General features: G+C 40.3%; 2 protein-coding genes and 1 long non-coding RNA gene across 5 annotated transcripts in view; all 3 read left to right on the plus strand.

Moving 5' to 3' along the window:
- The first annotated feature begins 2263 nt into the window (after positions 1–2263).
- LOC106728735 lies at positions 2264–6234 on the plus strand. 2 transcript variants are annotated; one of them, XR_004326600.1, is made up of 3 exons: positions 2264–2444; positions 2781–2869; positions 5770–6234. It is a non-coding gene; the product is annotated as an uncharacterized LOC106728735 (long non-coding RNA). The 2 variants fall into 2 exon arrangements; XR_001364999.2 differs by having other exon boundaries at positions 5882–6234.
- Positions 6235–8588: 2354 nt separating this feature from the next.
- On the plus strand, positions 8589–10025 carry LOC102506607 (60S ribosomal protein L4-like). Its single transcript, XM_032498335.1, is given in 3 exon segments — positions 8589–8731; positions 8733–9440; positions 9442–10025. Coding segments are annotated over 3 exon segments (1284 nt in total). The 5' UTR covers positions 8589–8644; the 3' UTR covers positions 9931–10025.
- Positions 10026–18482: 8457 nt separating this feature from the next.
- PPM1D (protein phosphatase, Mg2+/Mn2+ dependent 1D) overlaps positions 18483–23137 on the plus strand; it is a 47098-nt gene continuing 42443 nt past the window's right edge. The window contains exon 1 of one of the 2 annotated variants that reach the window (XM_032498336.1): positions 18483–19170. In XM_032498336.1, coding sequence (XP_032354227.1) covers positions 18699–19170 — 472 coding nt within the window. In that variant the 5' untranslated portion in view covers positions 18483–18698. The remainder of the gene's footprint in view (positions 19171–23137) is intronic. The other variant, XM_032498337.1, reaches the window with a different exon arrangement.

Consider the following 23137-nt stretch of genomic DNA (forward strand, 5'->3'; position numbering starts at 1 on the left):
ATGCAATCATTAAAAAAATGGGAAAACCATTTTTAGCTTGTGGGCTGTAAAAACAAAACAGATGGTTGGCCAGATATGGCCCACAGGCTATAGTTTGCTGATCTAGACTAATCCTCACTCAAATGTGAGTAATGAGGGAAAACATTGAGTCTCTGACTGTTAGGGGACAGAGAAGAAAAACAGAGCGTTCACAAGAGATAGGTATATTAACTAAGACACTTTTGGTCATGACAGAAGTCCAGTTTAAACTATCTTAAGTGAAAAAAGATTATTAGGGGCCTATATTCAATATCTTGTAGTAACCTGTAATGAAAAAGAATATGAGAAGGAATATATGGATGTATACGTATGACTGAAACATGATGCTGTACATCAGAAACTGATGCAACACGATACACTGAATATACTTCAATTTAAAAAATAAATTTTAAAAAAAGGATTATTAACTCAAACTGAAGACTGATGGGTCAAAAGGGGGAGCAATGTGCTTTTTCTTCCATCCCTTTTCTCAGCTCTTCTCTCTGATTCAGTCACTGTCATTCTGCACATGTAAGTTAAAAGAAATGTGTATTATATTGGAAATTTGGATTATGTAAAATATTTTGGAAAAATAAAAATGAGTAAAACTGACCAAGAAAGACAATCTGCACACACACACACACACACACACACAAAAAAACCCACAAAAAAAGAAATAAAAAAGAAACCAAAAAAAGAGAGAGAGAGAGAGCGAGAGAGATCTGTACAAATGCATAATGTGAAAGTGATTTAAAAACTAGCAAAGAGTAAGCTACAGAGGGAGTAGCTCTGGATTTAAGGGGGCTCGAGGTGAACGGGGAAAGCGTGGAATGGTGGGAGAGAAGAATGGAAGAGGAAGGGAATCAACCAAAGACAAGGAAGGAGGTTCTTGAGTGTTGCTCTGGGTCTACAGATCCAGAAATTTGAGGTGGCATTTATCCTCACAGCATCCCTCATCATTCTTGGTATAGGGGCTAAGAAGACAGGCATAGGATTTGTTCTCGAGATGGTGTTTGATGTCCAGGATGACAGGAGAAGGAAGGGATGTGAGGGAGGTGAGAGTGCTCCTGAGAGAGCAGTTGAGGTGATAAAACACGGAGGTGAAACTAAAGAGCGAAGGTCTTCTGTAAAGCACAGGGAACTCTAGTCAATATCTTGTAATAACCTATAATGAAAAAGAATATGAAAACGAAAAAAGAAAGAGTGAAGGAAGTAAGGCAGCAATGGGGCTGACAGGCTGGAAAAGAAGAAAGATTAAGAATTTATATTAAAAAAGGAAAAAAAAGAAAAAAAGTTTAGGACCGGGGACAGCTCAGTGGTAGAGCACATACTTAGCAAGCACAAGGTCCTGAGTTCAATCCCAAGTACCTCCATTAAAAAAAAAAAATAATAATAACCTATATGTCTGCAGTAGGGAGAGATAAATTAGGAGTTTGGGATTAGCAGACACAAACTACTATGTATAAAATAGATAAATAGCAAGGTCCTAGTGTACAGCACTAGGAACTATATTCAGTAGCTTATAATAGCTTATAATTAAAAATACATATACAGAAGTATAACTGAATCACTATGCTGTACACCAGAAACTAACAGAACATTGTAAATTGACCGTACTTCAATTAAAAAAAGAACCTATATGTCTCTTTTTTATTTGTCCGTCCAACCTCAATAAATCTGGATTAAAAAAAAAGAACCTATATGTCTCTGTATGATCTGAGAACAGTAGTAATACAAGTTAGGGCTTGGTAGAGGTGGAAATAGAGACTGGTAGGTACACTGGAGTCAAAGATTTCTAATATGGAGCAGTTTCTAGCATGGTCATGTGTGAGTCTGGTTGACCTGGAGTGAAAATACTTGTCACTCGAGTTGTATAAATCATGGAAGTGTGGGGTTATGGAATTTAATGTTTCTTTCAAAGGAAAGTGCATTTATCAGGGTGCTGGCACAACATAGAGGCAGATAGGAACTCAGAGCTACAAGCTCCGACAAATGTAAACAAGAACCATAAACTGGTGGATGAGAAAGAAAGTGGTAGAGAAATGTTTACCCATCTGAGGGGAGTACTGGTTTGGTAATAATGGAAATGAGAAAAATTCAGAATTCCCTCCAGCCCCTACGATGTGCAGATAATGGGAGACCAGGAGTCCCCTAAGTTCTAACGAGTAGCACCGGAAGCCGGATTTTCAAGATAAAACAAGAAGGGAGGGAGGGAAGATTATAGAGGAGAAGAGAAAGGGGAGGAGTAGGTTTATAATGGAAATAAATATCCAAAGGCACAGTGGAAAAGTCTTTTAGGGAAGGGAGCAGTGGGAGGATGAGTCAGGAAAGAGAGGATAAAGTGCCATTGGTCTGGAAGTACAGGAGAGGAAAAGAGTGGGAGACATAGAAGCTAAATGAGGAGATGTAAAATCCAAGAATGATGGGTGAGTTCATTCAGCTGGTCTCGAGACGAAACTCTGGTGTACTGTTCAGGTATCTCTGATATTCTGAATATAGCTATATTCAGATAAGGTCGCAGTGGATTCTGTCTCATGATATCCAGGCTGGGGAGCTGGGGTGGTCATGCTGGAGCAGGTCTAGTTTGGCTCTATTATGCAATAACTTCTAAGCCACTGTGTACAATACATGTTCAATGTGTATTTATTATTCGCCCAATGAAAGAGGAACTGGGTGTAACCAAAGAAAACAGATCAAGTCTCCAAAGGACTGAAAAGCCTAGACGATCTCAGCTTTTCTTTTTTACTTTCCCATTTCAACAGTCATAAAACTGGAGAATTGGGTGGAGCTGAGAGTCAGCGGCCTCAGAGAACTGGAGCAGCTGAGAGACTATCCTGCCCAAAAAGGCAAGGTATTGACCAGATGAACTTAGTCTTGGGTAGGAAGGTGTGTTTGTCGAAAGGGGGTTGGGGGAGGGAGGAAGAATTCATTGTACTCTATCCCATGGAACGTGTCCAAAAGAGTCACTCACTGAAAAGTCTATGAGATTCAAGCTTCTGAAATGAATGCAGGGAAATCAATCCATTGCCAGATGAGGTGGAGGAAAATGTCTTTCTTTTAAACAGAGAAGCTCCCTGCACCCCCTCCCTCACTCCCTACCATCATCTCTATGAAATTACCCTACAGTTCTGACATATCCTCATCTCATTTCATCTTCTGAATCTTTTCCCAGATCTGATCTCAATAACATTGTCACTCGTCCTTTGGGGATTTGACTCTATGTTTGTTGATTGATTTGTTTCCTCCTCTCTTTGCTGCAGTAGACAAAGTGCTGAACCAGATTATCATTAATTATCCAGAACCAGATAAAAATAACACCTCAAAAACTAAAGGTAAATCCCTACCAGGGAGATTGACAGACCCCCAAAGTTGTGAAAGTTCAATGCACACTACTTTGTTTCGAAATAATTATTTTCATTCTAGAATTTAGAAAAAGGAAAACTTTCTTGACCTCCAGCAAATTTCTAACTTCAGATTTTTATCTGTTAAATGATGTATTAGTATTTACCTTTTCAAAGCTGTTGTATTAAGGCTATTAGGGAATTAGTATGAAATAGGCATTCAACAAATAACCATTATTATCTTTCAATCTGCATAAAATACTATTTAAGTATCATAACAGTCCAATTAAATAAGAAAAATTATTTGGCATCTAAATAGTAGACTATTGAGGGTTTATGTGAAATAATTTGCTTAAAGCTAATATCTGGTTAATTGATACCACACCCTAGTGGTCACTCCAAGGTCATCTTGGGATCTGACCCAAAACAAAAAGAGCTTGTTCCTGAAACCATATCCTAGATCTGGAATCCTAAAAGGCACTAATACCAAATGACAGCTGCCTCCTCTGATTCACTTATTTGGCACATAATCTGAAGTGAATTCACATTACAGAGCCCTGAAGAGGCTATATTCTGAAGTGGTTGAGAATATAGCCCTGGATTTAGATTGTGTGGAATCAAACTCTATTTTCTGTGTGACCTTGAGCAAATTATTTTCTTCAGGTGCCAGCTTCCTCATCTACAACATGGGGAGAATAATAAAACCCATCTCCCAGAGCTATTGTGAGGGGCAGCTGAATTCATATGTGTAAAGTACTTAAAATAATGCCTAGCACACACTAAAAATGGTTAAATAAGTTTTAGTTATTACAGTAACAACTATATATTTTTTTAACGTCACATGGATGGCCACCTAGAATTATGGATGAAGATGAGTGTGGCTTTAAAATCGGTACAATCCAATCCCCTCATGAGACCCTTGTGAAAGTGAGACTCAAAGAGAGAAACTGACTTGGTGAAGTACTTGTGACAGGCACTGTGCTAAGCACTTACTGTGTTATCTCATTTATTTCTCCCAACAACTCTATGAGATGGGTACCATTATTGTCCTCATTGGTGAGAAACCGAAGCTAAAGGAAGTTAACTCCCATGCCCAGGGTTTCACGGTGGTATGTGATGAAGCCGGATTAGAAACCAGAGCTTCTCTTCTAGAGTCCACCCCCTCAAAAATTCTATGCCATTCTGCTTTTTAAAACCAATTGAGGGGGAGGAAAATAGCTCAGAGGTAGAGGGCATGCTTAACATACATGATGCCCAGGATTCGATCCCCAGCACTTCCATTAAAACAAACAAACAAACACCAATTGAATTCCTAAATTTCTACATCAAAGCACACAATCAACAAGATTTGGGCTTGGAAATTTCCAAAGCAAGTGTTTCTAGTTACCAGCCATAGGAAAATCTTAATAATTCTTCCACTGTACCACATAATTTCTTGGTCAACTTGTCTCGATGAATTAATTGCAAAATGCTCCTTTAATACATAACAAAACAAATTGACTTTTTGTGTGGTGTTATGAGAAGAGCTAACTGGAAGGCAGTAAGCCTTCACCTAATATTTATAGTTCCTTATGTCATCAGCCTCTCCCTTGCTCTCAGCTGATGATTCCACTCCTACGTCACTGAGAAGATACAGGCCATTGGGCAATAAATTCCTCAGCATCCTACCTCCTGACAAACCTCCAAACTTATCTGCAACCCTGTCAATCTGAAACCTCCAAACTTATCTGCAACCCTGTCAATCTGAAACCTCCAAACTTATCTGCAACCCTGTCAATCTTTGCATTTTCTTTATCTTTTCAATGGTGAAGGTATCACTCTTCTAAGGTGATCTTCTCCACTTACACGCTAAATCAATCTTAGATGTGATTCCTGGACTAGCAGTATCAGCAGCACCTGGGAGCTTGTTAGACATGCAAATTCTTGTGCCCCATCCTAGATGTACTAAATCAGAAACTCTGGGAGTGGGTCCCAGAAACCTGTCTGAAACAAGCCCACAAGGTGATTCTGACGCACACTGAAGTCTGAGAACCACTGCTCTAAATTCCTACTAGTCAAAATGGGGCCCACAACAAGCGGCACTTGCATCACCTAGGAACTTGTTAGAAATATAGACTCTTATGCCCCACCCCACACTTTACTGAATCAGAATATGCATTTAATAGAACCCCACAGGCGACTCCAAGATCCCCAGGTGAATAACACGCATGTTAAAGTTTGAGAAACACTGCTCTACCTAATAACCTCTTCTCAGGCACCAGCCTCATTCCCACCCCACCCCCCTCTTTTACCTTTTTCTCTTTTGCCTCTTTCCTGTCAGCATTTTAAAAATGATCCTGTCCCTTCACTATTTAAAAACAAATTATTCCCTTGATCCCTCAGCTACTTCTCTCCCCTCTTCCATTCACAGACAAGCTTCTTGAGTGGCTGGCCTATACTAAGAAGGGTTTGCTGAAGGTTTCTCGGAAAGTTCACCCCTTGAAAAAGAGTTGCCGAAAGCCATTCTTTTTCTCTCATCACAGTGGGGAAGCGTGTAAAGTTGACTGCTGCGGACAGCCTTCCTCTAACTCTGGATGAAGAAGGGGTTGGATCTCATGACATCACTGCAACACTGGATCGACCAGTCCTAATGTCTGCCCTTCCTCTGGATTTAAGTTTGAATAATAAACCTTCTACACTTGCTCACTCATCTTGTTGCCTCCTGTTTGTCTCACTTCCTCATACCTGTTTCTGGTGCCTCAGCCTGTCCCCTGCACACTGACATTTTATTTGCACTGTCTGTTTGGTTTTGTACTTTAGTTTTCCAGCAGATACTGACTTGAACTCTCTTTCTCCATGTTTTGCATGAAGCCTAGCCATTTTACCACTGTCACGACGACTCCCAGCTCCCAGGCCTCAACCTGAAACCTCAGAAACAACTCTTTCTGCACAGCTGAGGGGCACCTGGAACACAGAAGTCAGAAAAGTGGTCTGGCTGGACTCCAGAACTTTCTTTCACTGCATCTGAGGCTTAGCGGTGGCCTCTGCTGATACTAGGTCAGGAGTATGTGCCACTTCAACCTGAAACCAATTTTCTTTGGAGTTTTAAGACCCCTACTTAATCCTGTAGAAGAATAGGAATTGAGAAATAGAAACAGGAAGTCCGAAAATTGTGGGTCCTTGGAATTGAAAGGACATAGAGGCTTGAGGGCTTGGATGACCATTTTGGGGATATGTGTTTTTGTCTGTTTGATTCCTCTCTCTATGCCCATGTCTGGAACAGTCCCAGTCCCTGCTAAGAGCTCAGTACGTATTTGCCGAGTGAATGTGTGTGGATGAGCAAGCAAAGGGCTAGTCGGCTGAGAAAGGCATTGACAGTTGAGGACTTTTATGCTCCTAGAAAGATAAAAAGAACAATGGTCTTGATTCCTGACGAGTCCCTATTCAAGGTCCTCATCAGGCTGGGCCAGGCTTCCTGCGTTCTGGTTCCATGAGATACCCCTGTATTTGTATAACAAATCTTTTTAAATTTATGTTGTCGTGAGAGATTTGGCATAAGCCACTGTAGTTTTTATCTGGGTACATGGCCCTTTAAGAAAAAGGAATTCATTTCCAGCGTTCTATATGTTAGTTGTGGCCACGTGAGTAAGATCCGGCCAATAGGTTATAAGTAGAAGTGTTCTGAGGCAGTTGCACAGGACACGCATGCCTTGGACCACACTTAGGATACCTGTGTCTAGCTCAAGGATTGATCTGGGAAGCCTTGGTTCACAAAGAATGAAGAGATTGGTAACCAAACATTTCTCGAATACACTGGATTTGATCCCAGAGATGACCCTTTTCTATAGATCTGACATGGTCCTTGTCATGGCACATTTTATTTCTTGACCCAATCCCCACAGTAGTAATTATAGTGGGTTTATCAAAGTGATGTACAATTTGTTGACTCTCTGTTTTCAGATAGTGATTCCCAAAAAGGGTTTTTAAAATTCCTTTCCAATTGCAGCGAAAGAAAGAGACTTATCTTGTAAAATGATTATAAATCAATAAAAAATGTTAAAAAAAAAGATAGAGACTTATCTATTAAAGGAAATGCAAAAATTAGAGCATATAATGCTTAAGATGGGGGGGAAGGTAAAAGAAAACAAGAATCTATAGAGTACATCACATGGACTTTCCTAATATTTTGCAAAAAAATGTCCTGAAGGAAATCAAAGACATCCAAATGTAGGGAGTGTACAAACTCAGGTTGGCAAGAAATGTAAACTTATTTTTTATAATTAAGAAATTTATATTTAATAACCCCACTTCCCCAAATTAATGAAAAAATAATCTTAATAAATGAGATGTTCCTTCAAATTATTCAGATGGGCTGATTCCATTCCATATAGGGTCTCCCATATTTAGAACTTTGAGTGGTAAAAGGGGTGACTGGTCATAAGTCATTATTCGTTTGCTCTGGCATCTGCTGAGATTGCTTTTTCTGCTGTTTCTCATGGCACTCTGGATCCTGTGGATGCATCTTTCCAAATCCCCAAAGCAGCCATTTCTACTCTCCTGATGCCTCAACGTGCTAGTAGTAAGGCTTAGAGGCTGGTGACCGCCTTCCCAAGAAAATGAGGCATACTCCCCGTTGCATCTGATCTCAAACAATCTGGAGGAATTCAATGGACCACCTCCAGGCTTAGCTTGCTGAGAGGGCCAGGCACAGGATAATGGTCTCTCAGACACACTGGTATCTAAGCTTTTTAGCTTCTCCTTTAGTTCTCCTCCTCAAACAGATAGTAGAATCATTTACTCCTTCTCCTTGAGAACTTTTCTTTTAATACAGGAAAATATAGAAAATAATAAAATGAACACCTGTGTCCTCACTACCAAGGATCGAAGATTGTTAACATTTTTGTCATACTTTTTTGCTCTATTTTAAATAAAAGAAATAAAATATCACAGATGAATTTGATGTACCTTTATCTCTCGTGATGCAACCCAGAGTCCCATTACATCTCCTCTCTGCAAAGGCCATCACTACCATGATATATTGGTATTTTCCCAGTACACTTTTTAGATTTTAGACATATTAAATTACTTTATATTTTCTATATATTATCCAAATTATATTACTTTAATAATATAAAGTGTCACCGAAATGTGTTTAAATTTGTAAGATAAACAACAAGCTTATACTGTATAGCACAAGGAACTATATTCAATGTCTTGTAGTAACTTATGGTGAAAAAGACTATGAAATGGCTTTTCCTGTGGGAGCCGCCGGGTTGAGAGGAGAGTGGCTCTCTCCTCTCCCCGCCATGGCGTGTGCTCGCCCACTGATATCAGTGTACTCTGAAAAGGGGGAGTCATCTGGCAAAAATGTCACTTTGCCTGCCGTGTTCAAGGGCTCCCATTCGACCAGATATCGTGAACTTTGTTCACACCAACTTGCGCAAAAACAACAGACAGCCCTATGCTGTCAGTGAATTAGCAGGTCATCAAACCAGTGCTGAGTCTTGGGGTACTGGCAGAGCTGTAGCTCGAATCCCCAGGGTTCGAGGTGGTGGGACTCACCGCTCTGGCCAGGGTGCTTTTGGAAATATGTGTCGTGGGGGGCGCATGTTTGCACCAACCAAGACTTGGCGATGTTGGCACCGGAGAGTCAACACAACGCAGAAGCGATATGCCATCTGCTCTGCACTGGCTGCCTCGGCCTTACCAGCGCTGGTCATGTCTAAAGGTCATCATATTGAGGAAGTTCCTGAACTTCCCTTGGTGGTTGAAGATAAAGTTGAAAGCTACAAGAAGACCAAGGAGGCTGTTTTACTTCTGAAGAAACTTAAGGTCTATGCCTCTCAGCGAATGAGAGCGGGCAAAGGCAAAATGAGAAACCGGCGCCGTACCCAGCGCAGGGGACCCTGCATCATCTACAATGAGGACAATGGTATCATCAAGGCCTTCAGAAACATCCCTGGAATTACTCTGCTTAATGTAAGCAAGCTGAATGTTTTGAAACTTGCTCCGGGTGGGCATGTGAGGCATTTCTGCATTTGGACTGAAAGTGCCTTCTGCAAGTTAGATGAGCTGTATGGCACGTGGCGTAAAGCTGCCTCCCCTGAAGAGTAACTACAACCTCCCCACACACAAGATGCTCAATACAGACCTTAGCAGAATCTTGAAAAGCCCAGAGATCCAAAGAGCCCTCCGAGCACCACACAAGAAGATTCATCGCAGAGTCCTGAAGAAGAATCCACTGAAAAATCTGAGAATCATGTTGAAGCTAAACCCATATGCAAAGACCATGCGACGGAACACCATTCTTCGCCAGGCGAAGAATCACAAGATCCGAATGGATAAAGCAGCAGCAGCACTACAAGCCAAATCAGACGAGAAGGGGGTTCCAGGCAAGAAGCCTGTGGTGGGAAAGAAAGGAAAGAAGGTTGTTGGTGTTAAAAAGCAGAAGAAGCCTGTGGTGGGAAAAAAGGCTGCAGCGACCAAGAAGCCAGCAGCTGACAAGAAGCCAGCAGCTGACAAGAAGCCAGCAGCTGACAAGAAGCCTGCAGAAAAGAAGCCCACCACAGAAGAAAAGAAGGCTGTTGCATAAACTTAAATTTGTTTATTCCGTGGAGGTCAAATTATTTTGGACAGCTAAGTTTGAATAAAGTTCTGATCAAAGTGGTAGTGATAAAAAAAAAAAAAGACTATGAAACGAATATATGTATGTTCATGTATGGCTGAAGCATTGTGCTGTACACCAGAAATTGACACAACATTGTAAGCTGACTATACTTCAATAAAAATATATATAAAAAAGTACACATTACCATATATGGAGATTTAATACCAATCCTTAAGTCTCCTTACCAGCAAAAGATAGTATTGTTTTATTTTCCTCAGGACAGAGTCTGACCTGTGCTATCTTTTTCCATGGCGTTATTTTGAATAAAGACTTGCTTAACTGAAAGACAAAAAAAAAAAAAGTGTTTAAATTTGTATAAACAATATACTATGGCCATATCAATGTTTTCATTTAACATTTTTCATTTTATATCTTCTAACATTTTTTGAGATGTATCCATATTGACACAGTGTACCAGTTAGGAATGCTTCTGGCTGAAAATAGTATAAAATTCAACCAAGTGTAACGTAAACAAACACGGATTTCTTTTCTCACATAAAAAATACTCCAGAAGTAAATAGCAGTTGGTATTTTTTTCCATGGCTTGGTAATGTCAGGACCAGAATCTCCGTATTTCTCTTGGCATTTCCTTCACGGTTGTACGCTGGGGGAAAAGGCAGTGCCAGCTACCTTTGTCTCCAGAATCCCCCAACAAACTTCTATTTCTATTTCACTGATCTTTATTATTCCAAGACTCAGGTGCAGTGGAGTTGAGGAAAGGGAGTGCTGAGCTTTTTTTATCCTCTACAGAGAAGATGGCAAATGAAGAAAGGGGTTAGGAGTGGTTGATAGGTCAAACGATGTCTGACACACTATTTCTAAAAGAACATTCCTTCTAACTGCTGTCACAGTCATAATGAATATACCACATTTTCTTATCTATTCTATTTTTTTAGCTTTATGTTTTTTAAGTTTATTATTGTATTATTTAATTATTTTATTTTGGTGGGGGGAGGTAATTAGGTTTATTTATTTTTAGAGGAGGGACTAGGGATTGAAGCCAGGACCTCATGCATGCTAAGCAAGCGCTCTATCACTTGAGCTGTACCCTCCCCGTTATCTATTCGATTTTTGATGGATGTTTTCAATTTTTCTATTGCAAACAATGGTACAATGAACATCCTTACATGTCATCTTCTAAGTTTGTAAAGTCTTTATCACCGTCACTACACACAAAAACTGGCTCTAATAAATTATATATTTTCACATACCAAGGCTTTTGAAACAAAAAAGTTGAATATTTAACTTTCATTTTTCCCTCTAACATCTTTTTCCTGAGGTATAAACTCAAAGTGATTTTATGAGTTTATGAATGAAGGAAGGTTCTTGAGGTAATAGGAATTTCTGGGAGGGGAAAACCAGTAAACATATGAAACAATTTCCTGCCATACATAAACCAATAAATAAAGTCTCAGTATATAAAAACTGAAATTTGAATTAGTACATAAGCAAAAACTAGGACATATCAAAAAGGAACACAAAGGGGGGAAGGTATAGCTCAGTGGTAGAGTGCCTGGTTAGCATGCAGAAGGTCCTGGGTTCAGTCCCCACTACCTCTATTAAAAATAAATAAACAAATAAACCTAATTACCTCCATCCACCAAAAAACAACAAAAAAAAAGGAACACAAAGAAGCAGAATCTCAAAACAAACCACATGGGATGAGAGAAACACTGCAACACAGAGGAATGCAGGAGGGTTCAGAGCCCAGACAAACAAGACCCACCGTGCTAGTTACAGGCCATCCTAGGTTCCCTACTGGGGAGGAACAGGAGATTTCTACTTTTGTCAGTGAAGATTCTTTACACTGCAAGTGAAGAAAAATTCAAGGCAAACTGGTTTCATTTAAAAGGGAAACTGAAAAGACCAGTGGTGAATCCAGGGATAGTCATGACATTATTCAAAGTTCAAATAATGTCACCAGGACCTAGTTCCCAGATCTTCTTCCTCAGATGTTAAGCTACTTCTTCAGACTGATTCCCGACCAGGTAGCAGAATGGCCGTAGCAGTCCCAACTTCACATTTGTAGACACCAGATCCTGAAGTGAGAGTCTCTTCTAGTAGCTCCATTATTAGGGAGGAGCTTTTCTCTCCCAGAAGTCCAGCAAATGTCTCCTCATACCTCCCTGGCTTCTGATCAGGAGTCCATTAATGAACCCATCGCTAAGACCATAGAGATGGAATATATTGACCAGCTTAACCCAATCTGGGTCCTCTGCTAGAGCTGGGGGACCAGTGCTACCCAGTGACTGCTTGGGACTGGGGGAGGGAGTGACTCCCCAGAAGAAAATCAATGCATCATTTTACCAAAAGAAGGGGTAATGAATGCTGAACAGGAAAACACAAAATGTCTACTATAAGAGTATTAAAACATTTTATTTAATTTTTAATTTATTGCATGTAAATAAGCAGAGTAAGCTGTATTATTCTTGTAACAAAGATAGTCTCAGTTATTGTCTATGAATTCTTTGACTTCTTCACCTCATTTTTCATGAAAGTCCTCCCAAGTATAATTACACAGTAGAAACTCTTTCCACCAAACACCACTGAAATGATTTACCTGATTAATCAGTGCTCTCCTTTGCTTCTGAAAAAGACACTGATGTCCAATGCCATGCTAAAGCTTCAGGGCTAGACTTTGATTCTCTGATACATCCAGACACTCCTGCTTCTACATGTTGAGTCAATGTTGGTCCACAAACCTGTTTGTTCCAGTTGTTCTTGTTTAATTACATATTTAATTAAATGTTGTATGACTATGAGCAAAAGAAAAAGAAGATCTCTTTAAGAAAATCAAATTGAACCCTATAGAAAGATTTAATAAAGGCAAGTCAATTTAAAAAACTGTGGTGAATTAGGTTTGGGTAAGACACACTACTGTAAAAGATGGATGGTGGGGTGGGTAAGTCATAAAACCCAGAAGAATTCTGCATTGAGAGCACTGTGCATCAGTTTTTAAATTCTTGTTCCTTTTTAAAGAAGTCAAAACTGAAAGTCCTAGGTGATACACTATTGATGTGGTTTATGGAAGGAGGAGGGATGCTGAACTCCAAACAATGGATTCAACGTTCAAAGTAAAGGTCTTGGCCCTACATCAAAAGATTGGCAAATGAATATACGTGACTGTAAGTTAAAACATTTTATTTTAATATTTACCTTTAAAGTACATATGTATATGTGTGGTGAAAGCTATAAATTAAGCTGAGAGGTCAGTGAGCAAGAGAATTGGAACTCAATTTGGTAATTAGAAGGTAAGAAGTAGATGGTTTGGGAAGGTAAAGAGGATAGAGGGCAGATTACAGGAGAGTAGGGTAAAAAATAAAACTACTGAGAAAATTTAATCAAGAAGTTTACTACAAATCAATCATTAATAAGAATAAGAGGTAAAGTTATTGAGTGCTTACTGTATGCAAATACTATACTAGACATTTTTAATGCACTGTCTCTTTTTTCTTTACAACAACTTAGGAGGTAGTACTAAATAACTTGCACCAAGTTAAACAGCTAGAAAGTGAAATAGATTTTTCTGTGAAAGCACATGCTAGAGGGAGAAAATTCATGATTTTTCTGATGAGACAATATCCCAGGAAAAAAGTAAAAGGATTCAATCAAAAGCAAACTGTAAGTATTAACTGTTCTTGCTACGTGTTCAATATTCATTTAAAAATACAAGCTTCTCTTTAAAATAGGTGATTTAAGTGGGGAGGGTATAACTCAAGTGGTGGAGCACGTGTTTAGCATGCAGGAGGTCCCGGGTTCAATCCACAGTACCTCCTATAAAAATGAACAAATAAATCTAATTACCACCCAGCCCCAAAATAAAATAAAGGAGGTGATTTAATAGTTTACCATTAAAAGTCAGTTCTGAAGTCCCTTCTAAGTTCACCCACAGACTGGATGGAAGAAAATGTAAGAAAACAAAACCAAACAAAACAAAACCCTATGCCTTCCAGTTCAGCACAGAGGAGACAGTGAATATTCTAAAATAATCTGCTCCTACCCTAGCTCAGAAACAAGAATGAATACGTTAGCACCTGAAAACAAATGCAATGTTTAAACTTTATTAGTTTCATCTTAAAGATGGTCTCTGCTTTCGTCTCTAATTCTGAAGGGCACACTATTTGGAGCTTAAAACTTCCAACTGAAGTATATAGTAAGCAGTACTGCTGAGTAAAAGTAAATTCACAGTACCTCAAGGAAAAAAATTGCTTTTCCCAAATTATTTAAACAAATAACTTTTGTTTAACTTTTCAGAAAATGAGAAAAAAAAACCAGAATCTTTCATCAAGGAAAAGCAATAAATTCAAGAGTAGCCCAGATCTCTTTAGAAAAAAAGGTTGAGTGTGGAAGTAGAGCTATCTGAAGAGAAAAGGTATGAATATTCTTTCCACTCTAATGACTCCAAAACCAGTTATCTGCAGAAAACATGACAGATTGAATTTCCATGGCTAATTAAGAACACATACAGGTTTGACACCTTTGGGACTCTGGCAGCAGTGATTCTAATTTTGTGTCTCATACCAATTTACGTTTGCACACAATGGATGTGACAGTGGTAGCCAGATTAGACTGATTATTTTGTTGTATTGAGTTGCAAAAACAATAGGGTCAGAGTAAAGGCAGGGTTATTGAATTTAGCCTCTTGAGAAACAGTAATCTCACAAGTTCTGAATACAGAGTGGCTGTAACAGATGAGCGATGGACTACTGCTCAGTAGATGTTATGGATATTTATAGCTATCAGAAGAAACAATAGCAAATAAATTAGAGTTTTATTTTTCTTCTAAGATTAATTCTCACAGTACATGTTTGAAGATTTTGAACTCAATAATTATAAAAAGCAAGATATGACTTCCACATTAACAAATTAGTGAATAAGAATAGTTTACACAAGGGGAGAGTATAGCCCAAGTGGCAGAGCGCATGCTCAGTATACACAATGTCCTGGGTTCAATCCCCAGTACACCCTCTAAAAATAAATAAGTAAATCTATTACCACCCCCACCAAAACAACAACAAAAACCCAGAAAAAACAAGAAATAGTTAACACAGAAATAGATCCAAGGGTATACAACAACTTAGATATAAAGAAGAAATCAAGAGTTTGTTATGGCCATGTTAAGAAGAAATGACCATTAGACATCTGTGTGGAACTGTCAAGTGTGTAGTTGCACATGGAGTCTGGGATTCAAGGTGAAGTTCAGACTGGAGATAGGAATTTGGGAGTCATCAGTGGGTTGTTTTTAGAGCTATGGGCTGGATGGTGTTACCTGGGGAGAGGGGATAGGAAAAGAAAGGAGCCCATGACAAAGCCCTGGGCACTCCCAACAACCTGGGGTCTAGCTGGGGAAGAATACGCAAAGGAGCATGAGAAGGCATGGTCCGTCAATGAGATAGGAAGAAACCCAGAATAGTGTGGTCTCTTATAAGCCAAGAGAACAGTTTCAAGAAGGAAGCAATGGTTTGACTTGCTAGGTTTCAAGAAGGAAATAGTGGTTCCACTCCTAGCTTCAGTTGAAACAAGTCAGTGAGAAGAGAAAAGTCATCACTAGCTTTGGAAACAGAGCAGTCTGGTTATGTCATAAAAACAGTCTTAGTAGCAATACAGGGATGGTTGCTTGATTGGAATGAGTTATTAAGTAGGAACTGGAAGAAGAATCTAGATAGAGACAACTCTTTCAAAAAAAACTTTTTTGGAAGGGAGATCAGAGAAATGCGGTAGAATAAGGGAACAGGTAATTTTGTTCGTTAAAATAGAAACCAGAACATGTTTGTACAATGATGGAAATAACCCCACAGAGAAAGAGACATTGATGAGGTAGGAGCAAGAAAGGATAATTGGTGGAGCAAAGATCTCCAGGAGTGAGGTGTGTAGAACACCAACAGAGGGACTGGCTTTAACGGTAGCAAGGTCACATCACCATGAAGAGGAGGATGAGGAACTGAGAAACCGGAGTGTGGATGGCAAATGTGGATAACATTTTGAAAAATAAAGTGGCTGAGGCGAGAATAGCGGAAGAAATTAGGAGTTTGGGATTAACATACACACACTACTAGGTATAAAACAAATAAACAGCAAGGACCTACTGTACAGTAAGGGAACTATATTCAATATCTTGTAATAATCTATAATGGAAAAGAATTTGAAAAAGAATATATTCTTATGTATAATGGAATCACTTTGCTGTACACCTGAAATTAACACAACATTGTAAACCAACTATATTTCAATTTAAAAAAAGTAGTGGCAGGGGGGTGGGAAGGGACAGACTGGGATTTCAAAATGTAGAATAGATAAACAAGATTATACTGTATAGCACAGGGAAATATATACAAGATCTTATGGTAGCTCACAGTGAAAAAAAAGTGACAATGAATATATGTATGTTCATGTATAACTGAAAAATTGTGCTCTACAGTGGAATTTGACCCAACATTGTAAAATGACTATAACTCAAAAAAAAATGTTAAAAACAAACAATAAAGAAATAAAGTTTAAAAAGTAGTGGGAGAAAGGAGAACACAGCCATGAACAAAGGGGGAGTTACCAGGGATCATAGGCGAGAGCATCTTGGTGTGGTGGCAGTTGGCATTAACTTTAAGAAAGTTTGGACTTTGGAAGGAGGAAGAGAAATGGAGGCAAGATGAGGAGCAGGTTTGAAGATAAGAATATCTTTGAGAGGAAAAATAATCTCTAGTACTTGAAAAGTTTCTAAGGGAGGTAGTTTTGTTCTGCAGTAAACCAGTTTTCAGTTAGAACAGGAAGTTGACAGGAACCTTTAGAGAAGAAGTGATGAATAAAGAGGAAATAGCTGATAACAGATGTTGAAATCTCAAGGGTGGAGTGAAATGGTTAGGATGGATGGTGAAGAGCAGGGTAGTGAATCAGTTTAATAGAAGTAGAGGGTAGCATAGAGATGTTAATCAGGGTAATGACGAATGACCTGGAGGCTACCGGTTGTGACTGAGTGAAAAGGATTATAGTGTGGTGGAATTATCTTTTTGTAATCTCTAGGAGGGGAAGGGCAGGTGGGTAAGCTGTTTAAGATGAATAACAGAGCTACACAACCTGTTCTCTCCTGCAGGTCTTGTGGTAGGGAGACTACTGGATTAGAATTGCTAATAGTTCATTTAGGTGTTCTGCATTTACAGTTATAAAATATGGTCTATAGATTTCCTTCTAGTGTTATAATTGTTAGGTTTTGATAACAGGATTATGATCATCTTTTAAAACAAGTTGGGATTTTTTATTCCCAAGTATTTTTACACTCCGGAATGCCTGATCTAGTGCATTACATTACTACATTTTTAGTTTAATTGATCTATTTAGATTTTCTACATTTTAAGCTGATTTTGCTTATTTATGTTCCTATTGGTATAAGGATTTTTTTCTATTTCTATTTCCTGTGTCAATTGTATGAACATTTTTCCCATTCTCATTTTAGTACTAGTATGATTCCATTTGAACATCTCTAAGTTTGTACAGAAAAGAGAACACAGGAGAGTGGATGGTGAAGTGACCAAAAACTGAAAAAGTAAACTTTAAGTTGATTCACTACAAGAACATTTGCTGCTGAGAACACACTAACCTGCCCACTCTGAGAATTATTTTAATGTCGTGGAAATTCGTGCAAAGCTTTTAGAGCTTAAGATTGTAACCTACTGGGCGAAGATAACCAAACTGTTAGAGCAGTGGAGCGCTGGGCAGTTTTTGCATGCTATTTTCAAGTGGTAAATTCAAGTGATGTCGCCGAAGGAGTAAAATGCTGCACCCAGGGCTCGTTGGAGATAGTACTATTTTTAACGAAAGCTGAAAATAACTGTCAAAAGTTAGTTTACAAAATAACCCTTTAAAGTCTCTGACATACCTAGTTATGTGAATCGAGACTGTGCAGCCGAAGCTGGAAATTTCCCAAGTTTTCTTAACACAAGCTGGATTGCCTTTCTCAAGTCCCAGCCGGATTCACCCCCCCCCCCCAAATCTAGTTCAAGAGTGCCACGCTTTTTCCAGCCTGCTCACAAACGACCTTCCAAAGTGAGGTTTCCCGCCATTTCACTTCAAGAAATGCAAAGTCTTTCCCCCCCAGATTCTCCACACTCGTGGGAGGCCCGAGCCTACACGGCTTTCCCTGCAAGGAGAGCAGCGGAACGCCCTGGGCAGCAGGCTGCAATACGGTCCCCGGGACTGAGCAAAAAGGTGACAGATCAAGTTGTCGGATGAACGTTCAGCACCGGCCGAAATGCCGAAGGGCGAAAGCGCTCACTGCAAGGGTAGAGCCGCCCGGGCTGCGCGCGGGCCTTGCGCCCGCGCTGGGAGGAGGGAGCGCGGCCGTTGCAGGGAGGAGCGACAGTTGGGGGCGGAGGGCGGGTTCGCTCCAACTCGACTCCGGATTGGTCAGGCCCAGAGAGCCAAGTGACGTCAGCCGGGGAGAACATCTGATTTGCGTGGTGGGCGCGGGCAGGCGGGGGAGGCGCATTGCGCAGGCGCACCTGCTAGGCTCGGCTTGCCGGGGCGCTCCGGCCCAGCTCTCGCGGACAAGTCCCGACATCGCGCGCCCCCCCTCCGGGACCGCCCCCTCCCCCTTCCCGGCGTCGTCGAAGATAAACAATAGTTGGCCGGCTAGCGCCGAGTGTGTCTCCCGCCGCCGGATTCGGCGGGCTGCGTGGGACCGGCGGGATCTCGGCCAGCCGGCCATGGCGGGGCTGTACTCGCTGGGAGTGAGCGTCTTCTCCGACCAGGGCGGGAGGAAGTACATGGAGGACGTTACCCAGATCGTGGTGGAGCCCGAGCCGGCTGCCGAAGAAAAGCCCTCGCCGCGGCGGTCGCTGGCTCAGCCGTCGCCTCCGCAGCCGTCGCCGCCGGCTCTTCCTGGCAGCGAAGTCTCGGGGAAAGGCCCAGCGGCGGCAGCCCGAGAGGCTCGCGACGCTCCGCCGGACGCCGGGGCCTCGCCGGCTCCCGGCCGCTGCTGCCGCCGCCGCTCCTCGGTGGCCTTTTTCGCCGTGTGCGACGGGCACGGCGGGCGGGAGGCGGCACAGTTTGCCCGCGAGCACTTGTGGGGTTTCATCAAGAAGCAGAAGGGCTTCACCTCGTCGGAGCCGGCGAAGGTCTGCGCTGCCATCCGCAAAGGCTTCCTCGCTTGTCACCTCGCCATGTGGAAGAAACTGGGTAAGTTCCCCGGCTTGTTTGGCGCCCGCCTCTTTTTCAGGCAGTTGAGGGCTTTTATAGCGCCGGCACCGCGGGCCCCCGGCACCGAGAGCGCTCAGTGTCCATTGATGGGAGTGAACTCTTCTGGGTCTAAGCGCGCCTTCCAGGCTGTGGGTCCGGGCAAACAAAGTGGCTTTGGGTGGGGGATTGCTGTCTCCCTGCAGACTCCCCTCGCTCAGTGTCCATCCCCGAAGGATCAGTGGGGGACAGACCCCTCCCTTGGCGGCTTCACTTTAGTGGCGGCCAGCGAAAACATGTTTGAAACCTGGCGCCAGATTTTGGCCAAAAGATGAATTGAAGACATGTTGCTGCTACCTGGGACTCACGAGGGAAGCGGGAGATGGCAAGAATTAGTATTTCCTTCTAATCTGTCATAATTTTGCTCTTAAAGGACTTGTCCCAATCGGTTGCCTCCTATCGGTGGTGTCAGTCCTCTAAATAAACCCCAGGTGGCTGGTAGTTGGCTAATTTAGAAAGGCCGAAAAGTGATCATCCAGCGACTTAAAGCCTTGGAAGAAATTTGGTGTGTTGATCTTTGGTGTCTAGGATCTTTATGTTCGTACTGCTTCTGAAAAACAAAAGCGCGGGACGCGTTCTTAACTCAGGCTGGCCCCACGTTATGGCAGTGTGTTAAATTCAGCTCGGGCTTTTTGAAAGTGCACTTTTTCCCCCTTTGGTAGTTGCCTTAGGTAATTGCTGTCAGATAGTTCCCAGTAGTTCCTAGTTAAAAGTACTTGTAAATTGTAGCTGCCTGTCAAAGTAGCAAGAGATAAGGAATCACTGATATGCTAAAAGGAATTAGAGATCTTAATTTCTAAAAAATTGGTGTAGTTGTAGTTTCATCTAAGTTTTAAATGTTTTCTAAAGCAGCCAGTTTTTCTGTACCCAGCATATAGTATCATACAGAGTTATAGTTGCTTACACATTGCTGTGAATGAATGGCATGGATCTTTTTTTTTTAAGAGAAAAGATAATGCTACTTCTGTCATTTAAAAAATCCTCTTATTTATGGTAGCATACTGGTAGCTTTATTTTCAGCAGTGGGACGGACATAGAGAAGAGTGTAAAGGTTGGTCAAATACAGAACATTTTTAAAAAGGTCTCACAGAGTTGTATACCAGCTTCTTTCAAAGTGTGTTTTCTATTTGCCTGGCTTTCTGCCAAGAATTATTTGATTGACTCATAGAACAACCAGTGCGCCTGTGGGAGGCGTTTTCCATCCAATCCCAGAGGTCCCTATTATGGATTTGTTTTGTTTTTGTGTAGGCAGAGCTGAGAGCACTGCAGTATATTCCAGAAATATGTCATTTCATTGCCTGCAGGGCAAGTGGGAGTGGACAGCAAGACCAGATAGAGGAAGATTAGACACAAAGAACTATTTAGAGTCCAGTTTATTTTGCAGTACACTTAGAGCAACATGAAATTTGCCATATGTTTTCACCAAAAGGATAAAGTATGAGCACTGTTACTTGAGCATTTTAAAAAATAAAGCAGAAACCATGCTGTTAAATGTGAGTGTGTATGTTTTTTGATATACTTGTACTGTATGAACCAAGATTTCACTCCCGTGCATGGTTCAGAGCCAAATACACCAATTGTTAAAGTTTGCTTTGTTCTGCAGATAACCTCGTACTCCATTCTCAAAACTTGAATTTAAAACAGAGTATGCTGAGTATATGGAAGTCTTGACACAAGTTTCCACTTTTGTAATTCTCATTGGGTTGTAGTAGTGGCTCTCAAACTTTTTGCTCTCAGAACCCTTTGAACTCAAATGATTTAGGACCCCAGAGAGTTTTTATGTGGGCTATAGCTACTATATTCACTGCATGAGAAGTTAAAATTGAGAAATTTAAAAAAGATTTATTAATCTATAAAAAGTAAACTTATTGTATGTTGACATTTTTTAATGAAAGATCACTTTTTTTCCTGAAATAAGAAATATTGAGTTAAAATATTCTCATATTTGCTTCTGCATTCAGTATGTTGTTCTGTGTTGTCTGATGGACTATTTAAAGAAAAGGCAGTCTCACACACAGATGTAGTAGGAGAAGGGAGAAATGGTTTGTCTTTTCAGATAATTGTGGATATTCTACATCAAAGTGGTAGTTTCTTAAAATGGAATCTGAAAACTTATCAATGAACTTTTGTATTTTTACATTAAGAGCCATTGGTCTCTATTGCTTTTTGAATCAGTCTTTTACCCACATGTGATTTTGTGACATGGTGTATTAGTCATTTGGAAAATAATGGTTCACTGAGTATGCAGACCGTCCAAGAACTGATGCATTTTATGACACAATATTAAAAACATCACTGATCTCATCAGTTAATATCACTCATCTCATCAGAAAGATTGGGAAGCTAGCAAGTGCATCATAGTGAATACACATATTCTAAAATAAGAGATTTTTAAGCTGCGGTTAAAAATTTATCACTGGCAACAAATACTGTCAGTTGTTTTTCTTGAAGTGAAAAACTCACTATGGTCACTTTGAAGAAAGTGTATGCCAAGTGCCCAAGTCTTATTAACACATTTTATCAGTCTTTCAAGTAAAAATGTTGGTCCATGAAAAATGTGGCTTCTTCCTTTCATAACTTGCACAATCACAGGTACTTTTCTTCTAAACAGCACAGTGTGCAGCAGAAGCCTTACCCATGCTTCCCTTTTTGTCATATAGAGTGTTAAAAAGACACATATTCATGGGTGGATGTTTAATAAAATGAATTTTTATTGCATCATCAAGGACACCTGGTTTGAAGTGAAACTGATTTGCTTTTTTTTTTTCTTTTCTTTTCTTTTTTAAAACTTAAGTGGGCAGCTATGATGAATACAATGAATGCTAGTTCACTTTGGTGCCACTGTCTTGTCTCCTGCTAAGGCACCAGCAGTTTTACAACTACTACTTTTGAACCATCAGTGCAGATGTCAACACAGTGTAAAGGGTGAAGAAATTCAGAATTATTATGAAAATAGTTTTGGCCTTGTGGAATCCCAGTCAAGATCACACAGACCATTGTGAGATAACCGCTATGTTTGTTTTATCTGCCTCTCAGCTAAATCTTCAGGTCTTTGGGGGCAAAGATCCTGCTTTACCCATTTTATAATTCATCTCTTGTATTTTACCACAATGTTTGAAAGGGGAAATTTTTTTTTAATTAAAAAAAAAGTAAGGAAAGACAATTTAATTGTTATACCCTCAGAAATTCAACTAAACTAACAGCTACTTTGGGCAAGGAATTGCATGGTTAGCCCTAAGAGATGTTTATCTATTTCATATATAGTAGTTAGTATCTGCAAATCTTGAACTCCCAGTTTATCCCTTCCCATCCCCTTCCCCTCTATAACCATAAGTTTGTTTTTTGTGTCTGTGAGTCTGTTTCCGCTTTGTAAGTAAGTTCATTTGTGTCATTTTTTTTAGATTCCACATATAAGTGAAATCACATGGTATTTTTCTTTTTCTGGCTTACTTCACTTAGAAAGACAATCTCCTGGCCAATCCATGTTGCCGCAAATGGCATTATTTCTTTTTTATGACTGAGTAGTATTCCATTGTGTATAGGTATATATATTTGTATACACACATATATATACCACAGCTGCTTTATCCAGTCATCTGTTGATGGACCATATAGGTTGTTTCCATGTCTTGGCTATTGTAAACGGTGCTGCTATGAACATAAGGGTGTATGTGTCTTTTCGAATTAGAGTTCCCTTTGGATATATGCCCAGGAGAGAGATTGATGGATCATATGGTAAGTCTGTGTTTAGTTTTTTGAGGAATCTCTGTACTGTTTTCCATAATGGCTGCACCAAACTACATAGGAGGGTTCCTTTTTCTCCACGCTCTTTCCAGCATTGATTGTTTGTGGACTTTTTATGATGGCCATTCTGACTGGTATGAGGTGATACCTCATTGTAGTTTTGATT

The sequence above is a fragment of the Camelus ferus genome, chromosome 16 (assembly GCF_009834535.1).
Source record: "Camelus ferus isolate YT-003-E chromosome 16, BCGSAC_Cfer_1.0, whole genome shotgun sequence".
Taxonomy (NCBI): domain Eukaryota; kingdom Metazoa; phylum Chordata; class Mammalia; order Artiodactyla; family Camelidae; genus Camelus; species Camelus ferus.